Consider the following 14,155-nt stretch of genomic DNA (forward strand, 5'->3'; position numbering starts at 1 on the left):
TTCCACTACTTTGACCCTAACTGACCCTACACCAGGCCAATGGACTGGGAGAAAGGGACTCTTTTGTTCAACACACTTCGTAAAACCTTGTACTCCCAAGTACTTCTCTGCAGATGCCACCATAACATCTATTTTCTGTGATTTTCGTTCCATTTCTGTGGTACAGCTGATAACCATGGCAATGAACGCTAAGAAGCAAACCTTACTGAAGAACAAATTTGTATCACTCTGTATTGGCCTAGGCCTAGTACTCACCCTTGACCAATCATCCTCTACTCTCTTCACTGTCTCAGTATACAGCACCTTCTGTTCTACTCTGACCCTGGCAACCTCAACCTTTCTCTCTCTCATACCTTTCTCTCTCTCTTCTGATCCCCAGCAACATGAGCACCCCCACAAATGACACTCAGTTTTCCCCGCCGATACTACAAATTCCTTCGTCCCATGCTCTCCTGCACACTTCTCACATATCCGAATCTCCCTCCTACACACTGCTGCAACATGCCCATAAGCTTTGGCATCTGAAACACCTTAGTGGGTTCGGCACAAGTTATTTGGACTCACTGGATATCTGACATATCCTAACATGACTTTATCAGGTAAAGGTTCTGTTTCAAAACTCAAAAGGACAGACAATGTCTTCTCAGTTTCACCAAGCTCACCACCTGGTCTGCGTCGTACCAATCGGAGGGTGTCACAGACACAGAGAATTTTCAATTTCAGTTGCTCCACCTCAATGCCACCCCAGTAATCACTCCTTTCAAAGGCTACCTGCTCCGAAAAAGAAAAGCAAGTCACAGGTCTTGTCCCTAGTCGCGTGAAGCAAGACATCCGCTCCTCTGAACAGAAAAACATCACAAGTCCACTTCGAGCTACCTTTACAGATTTAACAGTTCCCAAATTATTTTCTACCCAGCCTGAGACTACAGCCAAAAGGCAGGGATCCACTTTCTCCAATAATGTCCCTCCCACTGTGTCGCTTTACTTGTACAAAAGGCCACAGAGAATAAATATTAGCTCAAAGTAGGAGAGCTGTAGCTCTGCCCACCAGTGATGTGGAGCAGAGCATGCTGGGCCTTCTCCAGCTCTGAGGAGAAGGAAGTAACGAGAGAAAAGTTATAAGTTCCAGTCATCTCCTGTGATTTCCTTTAGTTAGCATGCTTTGTTTTAGCCAAGGCCAGTGTGCGTCCTTCAGAAATGTGACTACATATTTCTTACTTTTCATGTGTTTATGTTGTGGACACACTCAGCTACAATTATTTAGTTTCTCTTTGTTTTACTAATTAGTGTTTTTCTGCACAATAAGAGCTAAGACGTTAATATTTGTGTAAACTCTACACAGTTGTGTTCTGAGTGCCACTAAGAATGCAGATACCCCATTTCATGGGTGCACAATTCATAGGTTAGGCTGTAGAGAGCAGTATGAATGGCCAATACACACAATAGACTGATTGATAAGGTGATTTCCCACAGTCAAAGTCCTGCAATAAGAACTAAGATGGACGTTATGGATGTTAAACTAGTGAGATTTTCTGATGCTACCAAACAGAAATTTGCACACTGCAGTCAGTGCACAACAGAGCCAGAGGCGCTGTTAATATCATTAGCAAGCAATTTGTTTTCTCAGCAGTTTGAGTAGTGTCCTGTCTGACAGAGAAATGTGGCTGAAGTTAGCTAGCTCTTACTGTAACTTGGACTATGGAGTAACGTTAGCTAGCTACTGGTAGTGTTGCAAAAATGTAGGACTGGCATTTGGACATAAACTAACACTGTTGATGTCTGACTCTAGCTAGCTAGCTAATGGCTGAAGTTATTTGTGTAATAAACCTTCCATAAACAAATATAGTTAACTACCTTTCTTAGCCTGTTCATTAGCTGACTGGTGTTAGCTAGCTAGCTACAGAGGTTAGCTGCTGGATTTTGGACAACCTAGCTAGCTAATAATATTAACATCAGCTGTGTTGTTGCCGAGCAACCGAGTTACTGACCTGGTTAAATATAACTCTGAGATTTGGCTGAGTTGATTTGCAAAAAAAAAAAAAGAAAGTGGTATCTCGATCCTAAAAGAGTTCATCGGCTGTCCCCTATGGGACTAACCTCTGTAGCTAGCTAACACCCTTTTTGGTTCCAGGTAGAAACCTTTCCACAGAGGAGTTTACATAGAACCCCAAAGGGTTCTACCTGGAACCAAAAATAGTTCTACCTGGAACCAATAATAATTCTACCTGGAACCAAAAAGGGTTCTTCAAAGGGTTCTCCTATTGGGACAGCCAAATAACCCTTTTGGAACACTAAGAGTGCAGTGTAAGTAGATCCAATTGATATAACACCGCTTCTAATAGAATACATTTGTAAAGTAAAAAAAAAATTCAGATGCAAAACCCTTGTGTCCTAATTCAACAGACATCTACCTCGGTGAGTCATATAACGTTTCTTCCTTTTCTCTCTTGCTCATTCTCCCTGTCGCTCACTCAAACTCACACACATGCGCAGTTGCAGAGAAGAGGAAGAATGATATGTCAGACAACTTTTGAACAAGATAATATGTTATTGTCTCTTTATTGCCTCTACACAAAGCCAAATGTAAAAATGTACGTTTCTTTTTTTAAGACTGCCAAGCTATCCTCAATTGGGGGAACCTCTGTCAGGGACAATGTTGTCAGGATTATGGAGTGTGTGTTTCTAAAAGGTTGTGTAAATATCACAACATGTATTAGGATTAAGCAAAACTTTACCATTTAAAATGGGTTAAAATTGTCATTATCCAACTTCTGTTTAATGTTGATATCCTCTTTCTTAAAATGTTTCAGATTGATGACTAATATATTAATTTCCCACTTCAATATGAAGGGACAGAGGAGCAAACATGTCTTTGCTAGGACTTTTTAGTGATTCTGTTAGAAATATTTTACTGTGCGTTACTGTTCTGTCTTGTTGTCATGACTGTCCTGTGAGGATCCCAATGGGTCAGATCAGTTTGGCAGAGGGGAGGATGGAACTGGAGTGGGCGTTTGACACCTCAACACCCGGTCGTAAATGAAGCAGGAGAGGACTCTCTCTCTACCCTCCAGTATTGGCTAAAGGAATGTCCCTTTGTCTCCAGAGACTTTTTCCCCACCCAAAATGCTAACGTCCAAAAAGTGGACAATGGAACAATATTTCTAACATAAAGAATGTGGGGAATGGTCAGTGGGGAGATGTAGAAAACTAATGTCATATTGTTTTTCATTTTGCGATGTCATTAAAAACTGTATGGACGAAATACTGTAACTTGGAAATCTGTCAAGTTTCCAACCAATACGTTGTACATAGGATATGAAAAATGATGTGGATGTGATTTTAGGAGTCATAAGAGATAACTTCTAATCCTATTCTTTGCACATTAAGTATCCACATCCTGTGTGAGGTCAGAAGAGTGTGACAGACGGACGGAGCAATCCCCTTTGGCCAGAGTGCATAAAAAGCCTTGGTAACAGAATTAACATTAGACGAGAAAAGTGTGGAGCGGTCGCTACACGTCTGAAATGGTTGGAACTTTGAACCTCAACACGAGGTGAAGAAATTAACTCACCTTCCTTTAGACCAGAGAGACGAAGAGCTACAGCTCATGTCCATGGTGGTTTGAATCCTGAACCCGGAATAATCAACACGAGGAGGAAGAGGCGACAAACTCCCCCCTCAGACAATCACTGGTACAGCTGATTAGCTGTCCTGAGTCAAATATCTCAAACTCTTCAAACCATCCCATCCTACTACGAGTCTCAAATCACTGTAGTACGATATTTCCATCACCCCACTGGAACCATTGACACGGCTGGCTTATCTACAAATAAGCAGCTTCAGGATCGAATGGAAGAGTGAACTCTGTAGTTCTGTTCAGGACTACACAACGGACAAGGGAACCCACACGCAAACACATTCATGATTTCTTATTCCAAGTGGGCGGCGGTTCGTGTGCAAACTATATGATTAGTGTTACTGTGAGAATAATTCTGAAATGTCTCCACAATAAGTGTGCCTTTCTCTCTCTCGCTCTCTCTCTATGTCGTTGGGTAAAATGCCATATTGTGTCAGTCCGCTAGGAACCTTTGTCTCATGTAGTAAGTGTGTGTATTCTGTGTTATTATTTAGTTAGCTAGTACGTAAATAATTGAAACCAATTTGTGTAGTACTGAATAATGAGCAAGGCTGGGTTTTTTGCAGATGAAAGGAGGTAATGACTAATAAGATGACTGTTTATCGAAGTAATAGATATATACCTTATAGAGCTTAATTCAGGAGATGGTAACTCTAACCTCTTCTGTGGTGCCACAAATCCTAATGAGTTAACATTATTAATTTAATCGGGTAACAATTAAACATAGTTAGTGGATTAAATAAATAAGTCATCAGATTACTGAAGGAAAAGTCACGACAATGTCCTGCATGACCACAGTATGCCAATCATTAATTTATTTTCTTCTCTTTTTATGCTTACAGCAAGTGCCATGAAAAGCCAGAAAATTCAGTAGGTTGATGTGTTGCGGGCCCTCTGGAAAGTTCTAAAATATGCCCCTGACCGCGGTGGTGTAGGATGTAAACTATGTATATGAGCAACTTGCTCTTTTTTTAAGACATCTCTAAGCTATAACTGCCACAAAATTAGTCAACTACCACCATGGAAATACCCATAGGCAGCTGAGTCCACAAAGTTTCTTCAAGAATGTCCTTTTCTAGTTTTCTTTTAAAATATAAAATTGATACAGATGTAATGTGCTGATTCTCTTCACTGCAGATCTGACCCATCACACGACTCTTCAAGAGAGCCACTACGCTCCAGATCGCCTTCTGTGCTCAGAGGACCTTGATGAGGCTCTACCCCATCAAACCATGCTTATGAATCATTAAACAAATAAGACAATTGGCCTTTATATAGTCTTTCTATGCATGTAATGTCTGTGGGTGAATTTTGAAACAATTACTAAATGCAGATGTGCTAAAATTTGTGATGTAGATTTGTTTTTGCCATTGCTTGATCTCTTTAAACTTTAAGAATATGTTGCAGATTAACTATGACCAGTAGGCTGCATAACATAGGACATAATATAGTGGTCACAATTATGACCAACTGGTCGTATGGTGGTCAGTAAAAATATTGTAATGACCTGGCTAGATCCTAAATGAACTAATGGATTGCGTTTACGAATTCCAGGTTAATTAACCAAACTCAACACAGGTTACTGTTTGGCCGTAGCCCACGCCAAATAAATAAAGGAAAACAGTATCTAACAACGGTGACCCATCTCTTGTTAAGACCAGACGTAAAGAAGGAGAATAGCATATGGTCTTAAACTTGCGGTGCTAGTTGAACTACATGTTGTTCACTGCAGGCTATGCTTTGTACTGTAGGCTATTTTTATTTGTAAGATACTGTAGGTCTGTCTAATGGGCGGTAGTTTGTACTATCGACTACAGTACGAGAGGTGGCAGCATAGGTAAAAGCTAACTAACAATTTGCACCTATTTTCAAAATAACAGGAAATAGCAGTGAATGCGGAAGAGGAAAGATGGAGGCGGCTGTGTTCATTCTATCGCTGGTCGACTGCTGTGCTTTGATTTTTCTGGCGGTGTACTTCGTATCCTTTTCTTGAACATTAGCTAATACGTTGTGTACTGGATCTCTATTGGTATTCTTTGTTATAATCAATACGTTTTAGTGCTCGTGCTTTGTGGGTACCTGTCTGTAGTTAACATTGCCAGTGATTTAACGATGATCAAACGGATCAATCCAACCCGTGCTGCTCTGTCTTGATAAACGTACGTTGGCGAACTAGCCAGCAAGGTCCTGTTCGTCCTTTGCACTGTAAAATGTCGATCTTCTGGCTGTCAACAGCAGTGTTGACATATTTTAGATGCGGTATCTGCTGCTTGGTTTTTCCTAGCAAAAGTTCAGTGGTTACTGCTTAGAGTCTAAGCAGTCAATGAAGCTTAAACAGTCTAAGCTTAAACAGTCTAAGCCTTAGACTGTTTAAGCTTAGACTGTCAGTCCTAGTTTCTCACACATTCATACGTGTTCAATTCCTTCCTCGCTTGAGTTAGCTGACATTCAGAATAGAGAGAAACTGTTACTGTATAGCTAGCCTGATACATCTCTGCCCAGACAGTTTACATACCTTAACTTCATGAATAGATAATTACCCTCTCCGATCTAGAGTGTGACTACATCAATGCACGAGCCTGCTGTTCGAAGTTAAACAGAGTAAGCACAATTGTCATGGGTCATATATTTTTGCATGTACACACAGCTAGCTGGCTCTCGAGAACCCAGGGGGCATAGCCATCCTTTAGGGCTCTCGGTTAAAGATGTAGACCACAGCTGGCTCACTGTAAACTATAATCCCGACACTGTTTTAACGGTTAGAAACATTCAATCTCGTTTGCGATAAGGTTTTGGAAACCTCTGGGACTTAGCTTTCACATTAGCGAGAAATAATATTTCAAATACCAAAAGATACACTTGTGAATCGCAAATCGAGCATCACCGGGCCACATTTTGGTGTGCCGGCGTTTCCCAATGATCTTGAATTTGGGATTTCGTTTTAAGTAATTGCTGGCAGAGCACCCAGCGAATAAAGAGAGATATCCCACCTTGTTACCCACTCCACAAATCCGGGAGGCAGCCTGTGGTCAAAACGAATGCAATCATTCTTTTTGACCACAGAACGGGTTAACCGGGCGAGCTAAATCGAACTCCCTTCATTGGAACGTTAGATTCCGTCTGGAGTATTTAAAAAAAATAAAAGATAATTACACAGCAGGGTGTAACTTTGCCAAACTGTGTACTGTAAGTGTATCTTTTGTGTTTTTTCATCGCTGATATGAAAGTTAAAGCTGCAATATGTAACTTTTTGGCCACTGGGCCAAATTCACATAGAAATGTATGTTATAGACCTGTCATTCTCATTGAAAGCAAGTCTAAGAAGAGGTAGATATGTTCTGTGTGTGCATCCTATGCTTCCGTTACATTTAGTTGTTGCGTCATTACTTTAGGTTTTGTACACCGTCTTCATTCAAACAGCTGAAAATACAATATTTTTGGTTATGGAAAATATATTTCACAGCAGTTTAGACGCTACAATGATTCTCTACACTATACTTGCTTGTTTTGTCAGAAACTGAAATTATGCAAACGTAGAATTTTAGCAATCAGGAAATGGCGGAGCATTTTTATTAAGTTCCAAACATTTCCAAAATCCTATTGCAAGCAAAGTGTATTTACGTTTAGACAGAGCATTTGGGTAGGGTCAGGACATTTCCAACTGCAAAAAGGGATGTGGAATTCCACAGTGGAGGTGTCATAATACCCATAAAACCTGTCAAACAGGAAAGTGGTTTCAATCGTTTTCAACCATAAATTTTTCCCGTAGGGGATTTTTAGAAACACTTAAAATAAGGGCTGGGTTTCGTGTAGGCTTACCCTGTCGTGATGTTTTGATAACCATGTAAATCTATCTCGGACAAGGGGACTTATCAATATATTATGCTTTATTTACTATGATTTGAAAATGCTAATTAAGATCAAAGTAGACATGCAAAACGACAAGTCCCCCGCAAGCTCCTGCAGACCATCGCAAGCTGACACCTTTGCTAACAGGTATTGTGTCAATTTAAAACTTGCATAAGGCAGTTCACAGAATTGTACATTTAAATACATTTAGCCAATTTATTCATTACTACATTTAGCTAACATTAGATAGTTAATCCAGAGATTCCTACTTTTGCCTTGATTCGGCAGCCCCGTCCAGATTATCATGGCATTTGTAGTTCTTTATGATAGCCACATTAGCAGCTAATTAGCATTTCATTTTTTGGTGGGTAAATACAGGCAAATATATTGATAAAAGTCACTTTATCCTAGAGAGATTTACACAGTTATCAAAAAGTCACTCAAGGGTAAGCCTACATGAAACACAGCCCTTATGCATGCATGAGAGCATCAGCTGTTCCCGGACGACTGTGATCACGCTCTCCGTAGCCGATGTGAGTAAGACCTTTAAACAGGGTTAGGGTTAGGGCCGCGGGGCCAGACGGATTACCAGGACGTGTGCTCCGGGCATGTGCTGACCAACTGGCAGGTGTCTTCACTGACATTTTCAACATGTCCCTGATTGAGTCTGTAATACCAACATGTTTCAAGCAGACCACCATAGTTCCTGTGCCCAAGAACACTTAAGGCAACCCACCTAAATGACTACAGACCCGTAGCACTCACCTCCGTAGCCATGAAGTGCTTCGAAAGGCTGGTAATGGCTCACATCAACACCATTATCCCAGAAACCCTAGACACATTCAATTTGCATACCACCCAAACAGATCCACAGATGATGCAATCTCTATTGCACTCCACACTGCCCTTTCCCACCTGGACAAAAGGAACACCTACCCATTCAATTTGCATACCACCCAAACAGATCCACAGATGATGCAATCTCTATTGCACTCCACACTGCCCTTTCCCACCTGGACAAAAGGAACACCTACGTGAGAGTGCTATTCATTGACTACAGCTCCGTGTTCAACACCATAGTGCCCTCAAAGCTCATCACTAAGCTAAGGACCCTGGGACTAAACACCTCCCTCTGCAACTGGATCCTGGACTTCCTGTCGGGCCGCCCCCAGGTGGTGAGGGTAGGTAGCAACACATCTGCCACGCTGATCCTCAACACTGGAGCCCCTCAGGGGCGCTTGCTCAGTCCCCTCCTGTACTCCCTGTTCACCCACGACTGCGTGGCCAGGCACGACTCCAACACCATCATTAATTGTCAAAGAGTTTGCAGATGACACAACAGTGGTAGGCCTGATCACCGACAACAACAAGACAGCCTATAGGGTGGAGGTCAGAGACCTGGCCGGGTGGTATAAGAATAACAATCTATCCCTCAACGTAACCAAGACTAAGGAGATGATTGTGGACTACAGGAAAAGGAAAACCGATCACGCCCCCATTCTCATCGACGGGGCTGTAGTGGAGCAGGTTGAGAGCTTCAAGTTCCTTGGTGTCCACATCACCAACAAACTAGAATGGTCCAAACACACCAAGACAGTCGTGAAGAGGGCACGACAAAGCCTATTCCCCCTCAGGAAACGAAAAAGGATTTTGCATCGGGTCCTCAGATCCTCAAAAAGTTCTACAGCTGCAAGATCGAGAGCATCCTGACTGGTTGCATCACTGCCTTGTACGGCAACTGCTCGGCCTCCGACCGCAAGGCACTACAGAGAGTTGTGCGTACGGCCCAGTACATCACTGGGGCTAAGCTGCCTGCCATCCAGGACCTCTATACCAGGCGGTGTCAGAGGAAGGCCCTAAAAATTGTCAAAGACCCCAGCCACCCCAGTCATAGACTGTTCTCTCTACTACCGCATGGCAAGTGGTACCGGAGCGCCAAGTCTAGGACCCAAAGGCTTCTCAACAGCTTTTACCCCCAAGCCGTAAGACTCCTGAACAGGTAATCAAATGGCTACCCGGACTATTTGCATTGTGTCCCCCCCCCCCCCCCCCCAACCCCTCTTTTACGCTGCTACTCTCTGTTTATCATATATGCATAGTCACTTTAACTTTACATTCATGTACATACTACCTCAATTAGCCCGACTAACCGGTGCCCCCGCACATTGGCTACCCGAACTATCTGCATTGTGTCCCACCACCCGCCAACCCCTCTTTTACGCTTCTGCTACTCTCTGTTTATCATATATGCATAGTCACTTTAACCATACCTACATGTACATACTACCTCAATTAGCCTGACTAACCAGTGTCTGTATATAGCCTCGCTACTGTTATTTTTCAATGTCTTTTTACTGTTGTTTTTTATTTCTTTATTTATCTATTGTTCACCTAATACCTATTTTTTACTTAAAAATGTCCCTGTTGGTTAGTAAGCATTTCACTGTAAGGTCTACTACACCTGTTGTATTCGGCGCACGTGACAAGTAAACTTTGCTTTGATTATTTTAAGTGTTTCTGAAATCCCCTATGGGGAAAAAGGAATGGTGGAAAATTTATTGGAACCATTTCCCTGTTCGACCGCTTGATTTCATGGGTATTATGACTCATACTGTGGTACTCTATAGGACTCGTGATAAGTACAAGCTGTGCACCTGAGTGCAGAGCAGACGTGAGACAGAACCTCATATTTAGTTAATGTTGGTATAGGTTTAAGGGAGTGAACATTATTTAAAATAAGGGTTACATGGAGAAAATCGGACCTCTGAAATGAAAATGTCTGGCCCTCCCTACAGTAAAATATATTTGACCTAAACCTAAACGCTTTAAAAAATCAGCCCTCCCCTACACCCCAAATAATAATTAACACATAAAGTGATAGCAACTTTGACTCTCCTGAACTGCCATTGTAGTCCTACACAGCACAGCCATTGGTTAGACAGCAAACAAAAACATTTTTGAGTAGCAAAAGCAGAGCAGGCCGGGGCTCAGGGTTGGATTATACATTGCAGTGTGTAATGTAGCCTAGTTTCATTTACACCATCCCAGCAGCTATCTTAGAAATACAACTTTGCGCTGTGCTTCTCAAGCATGTACTTCGTAGCCTATAGGCTATGGATCATTTGATTGAGACCACACTAAATAGCCTATATGCTATGGATCATTTTGATTGAGACCACACTAATTAGCCTATAGGCGCACTTGATATTGAGTGCCCAGCGGAGAATCAGAGATAAGGGGCGGTATCGGACACACATTGATATATAGCCTAATAAGCAACTACTTCTAAAACTCTGAAAAATATTGACATTTCAATCTATTACAAATGACATGACCCTCCCCTGGACGAGATTAAGAAAATACTAACCCCTCCCCTTGACTAAAATTGAAAAAGCATGACCCTCCCCCATTTTCCTTCAGGTAACCATTCTAAATGTTGATCCATCCCTAAATCCGTTTGAATGAAATCACTTTTTGTCAGGATCCCTTTTTGATTTAAACAAAACTTTCCATAAAATTTTTTGCCCATGGAAAAAGTGGTCAGAAAGTGACTTTTTGGACCTGATTGCCAAAAGGTTCAGGAGTTAAAGGTGCTAACAGTTTGCCTCACCATACCTCACCATACCATGAAACATCCATGTCTTCTTCACCGGAAAAGATAGTTGAGTTTAATATCATTTAAAAGCTTACAAACAGTTTTGTCAAACTATTTTATTTCTTGGAAAAATATTTTTGAAATACAAATTGTACATTAAAAGGTTTTAAAAAATGACATGATCAAAAAATTGATAAACTTCAAATATTTTCATATTCTCATATATCCTATTTCACATAATCTGAGGTTTCTGTGTTGTGCCCGCCATCGGTTGAGACACATGCTCTTGAATACAGGGTGGGTGTCATTTCAATCATAGAAATAGAATTCATAGAATGGAACTATCCCTTCAGACCACTGCAATTTAGCTGGTACACTATTGACCTTTAAATTGAATTGACATTTTAACTTCTAATTACTACCACAAAGATGACCGCCCATCGTCGACTGTCAACGTAAATAGTTATGTAAATTCTATTATCTATATTTCTATGATTTCAATAGGTTTCCTATGGACGATTGACAGTATAATTTAAAACAACAGATATACTCATTCCAGTCAACATTCGCTGATGTGTGGACCTCCAACCATCTTTGTGGTACCATTTGAAATGTGACATTTCAATTTTATTCCCATATTTGTACATTTATCAGCCAAAACATGACACCCACCCTGTATTCAGGAGCATGTTGTGTCTTAACCGATGACACAACACAAAAATCTTGTAAAATAGGGTCTAAGCTACAACATATGCGAATAGTGTTTTTAGATCATTGACAAAGGTAAAATAAAATAAAAAGACATTACAAAAATAAAGCTACAAATTATCAAACAATTTGACAACCTTGTTTGTAAGCTTTTAAATTATATAAATCTCATCCGTTTATCTTTTCCAGTGACGACGACATGGTATGGCGGGGGTATGCAAAATTGGTTAACTTTGCGCACCTTTATCTCGTGAATGTTTTGGAATTCAAGTCCAAAAAGTCACTTTCTGAGCATTTCTACAATGGTTAAATAGGCCTATGTATGGAAGGTTTCGTTCAAACCAAAAGAGGTGTAGTCAAAAAAGTTCCTGAATTCAAATGGATTTACCCTACATGTAGTTAGTAACTTTCAGCTTCCTGACTTATACTTCTGTGGCCTGTTGTCTCCAGTTGTCTTTTTATTTATTGTGTCCTGTATGCTTGTGCTCATATACTTTTCATAATGTGTATCTGCAGTGGGTTGTACCAGAGCTGGTAGGCCAGGCCCTGGCAACAGTGCTGATGCTTGTCTCCCTTCACTGGTTTGTCTTCCTACTCAACCTGCCTGTGGCCGCCTGGAACGTGTACAGGTAAGTACACATGTTACAGTAATAGCACTGTAGAGATGACAGTTCCTTGTGGGGAACCGGTAGATGTACACGAGGAAGTGATGTTATTGAACTTGACATACTGCCCCCCTGCTCAGCAGGAAGTCCAGCACCCACAAGTAATACTATAACTACCCTAGCCAATGTAAGCCCCTTTCAAACTCCCCAACCCTTAGAGATATATCCCACCCCTAAGCAGTTTACTACAATGCCATGGTTGCTCTTTTGTCTCAAGTGTTGTTAGTTTCCCTCTACCTATTGTTTATCCGACAGGGTTTGGAAGGTGCCCATGGGAAACATGGGGGTGTTTGACCCCACTGAGATCCACAACCGGGGACAACTAAAGTCTCACATGAAAGAGTCCATGATCAAACTCGGCTTCCACCTGCTCTGCTTCTTCATCTACCTGTACAGGTAAGAGACTGCCTTGCTGTCTGGGATTCTGTATGCTAGCCGCTGTCACATGTTACAGTACTAAGATGGCTAATCTTACTGCTTCTTCATTTATTGCTTCGTACAGGATAACTTTGATGTTTAGCCTGAGCTTAAGTTTTGTTTTCAAGTCATTTCTTCACTTGTCACACGCTTCCTTTCTCCTCCACAGCATGATCCTGGCACTGATCAACGATTGAGATCCCCATGGCCGTTTTACTCCAATCGGCCAAATCACAAACTAATCAGTATGCGGTGTTCAATATGTCCTGGTCCTCAGTCCTCTGCTCAGCTGGAGTCACATGACCTTACCCCCCCCCCCATTCCTTCTGTGTTCTCATAACTGCCCTGGAATTGTGTGTGTGCTCGCTTGTGCACGTGGGTATGTTCATTCGTTCAGCCTGTGTCCAACAATGCTGTCCACGCACTGCTCCTCTGGGCAGATGGAAAACATGACAATCGTACAGGCTATATGGTGCATACAATTGAGCACTTACAGCCAAGAGCCAATCACAACAGCTAGCACATCCTCTTGCAGCCTGCCGAACGCCATATTTGATTGTCATATTTATTTTTTTGTCTCTTGTCAACATGCTGGAAAATCCTTGAATTGAATATCCTTTGCAGAATACTGATCTGTGTTTTGGCAATCTATTTCTATGATATTTTCTTGCAGAGTCTCTTATTAACATCGATCAGTTATAGATCTGACTGCTGAAAGGTGCACATTTGATTGGTATTATAAAACAAAAAGTGTTCTCAGGGGAATACATGCACCTGGATTGGAAAATGTTTTTCAACCCTATTTCATCACTCTGACTGTGTATCAATGGGCAATATATCCTCGGGCTCGATTCAATCCGTAGCGCTGAAGAGCTGCGCTGTAGCGCAATTTCATTTAAGGTAATTTCCAATTGAGCTGACATGCAGCATTTATCATGAATGCAGTCTCCGCGAACATTGCCTTTAAATTTGTATCGTGCTTCAGATTGAATCAAAGCCCTTGTCTGTATGATAGTTGTATGACAGATACACATTTATTACACGTCAATGTGAACATTTTATTTGTGCAGTTTGAGAATGACCATGTTCCAGCCAAATGTACTCCATGGGGACAAGCGTGTTCCGATTGTTTAAATCAAACTAAAATGGCTGTCGAGTTTTATTTTTGCTTTTGAAAATAATCTGTGGGGGTTTCTTAAATAAATAAACTTGAAAGAGAACACTTTGGTGTCTTTTTCTTGTGAGATTGTATTAACCCGTATTGAGGTAGGGCTAATACAAAGT

General features: G+C 41.3%; 1 protein-coding gene across 2 annotated transcripts; it reads left to right on the forward strand.

Moving 5' to 3' along the window:
• The first annotated feature begins 5,481 nt into the window (after window positions 1-5,481).
• Window positions 5,482-14,091, forward strand: LOC139564267 (protein cornichon homolog 4). 2 transcript variants are annotated; one of them, XM_071383647.1, is made up of 5 exons: window positions 5,482-5,615; window positions 6,170-6,238; window positions 12,306-12,418; window positions 12,710-12,850; window positions 13,041-14,091. In XM_071383647.1, the coding sequence occupies exons 1-5, from the start codon at window positions 5,547-5,549 to the stop codon at window positions 13,066-13,068; spliced, it is 420 nt and encodes a 139-aa protein (XP_071239748.1). In that variant the 5' UTR covers window positions 5,482-5,546; the 3' UTR covers window positions 13,069-14,091. The 2 variants fall into 2 exon arrangements, with proteins under 2 accessions (XP_071239748.1, XP_071239749.1); XM_071383648.1 differs by lacking the exons at window positions 5,482-5,615; window positions 6,170-6,238 and adding an exon at window positions 6,824-9,485.
• Window positions 14,092-14,155: the final 64 nt, after the last annotated feature.

This window comes from Salvelinus alpinus, chromosome 35, assembly GCF_045679555.1.
Source record: "Salvelinus alpinus chromosome 35, SLU_Salpinus.1, whole genome shotgun sequence".
Classification (NCBI taxonomy): Eukaryota; Metazoa; Chordata; class Actinopteri; order Salmoniformes; family Salmonidae; genus Salvelinus; species Salvelinus alpinus.

Bases quoted from the DNA above. Each gene is read 5' to 3' on its own strand.
- LOC139564267 (XM_071383647.1), top strand. From the start codon at position 5,547: ATGGAGGCGGCTGTGTTCATTCTATCGCTGGTCGACTGCTGTGCTTTG. The intron at 6,239-12,305 runs GTAAGCACAATT...GTGTATCTGCAG, and splicing joins GCTGTTCGAAGTTAAACAGA to TGGGTTGTACCAGAGCTGGT. The intron at 12,851-13,040 runs GTAAGAGACTGC...TCTCCTCCACAG, and splicing joins TTCTTCATCTACCTGTACAG to CATGATCCTGGCACTGATCA.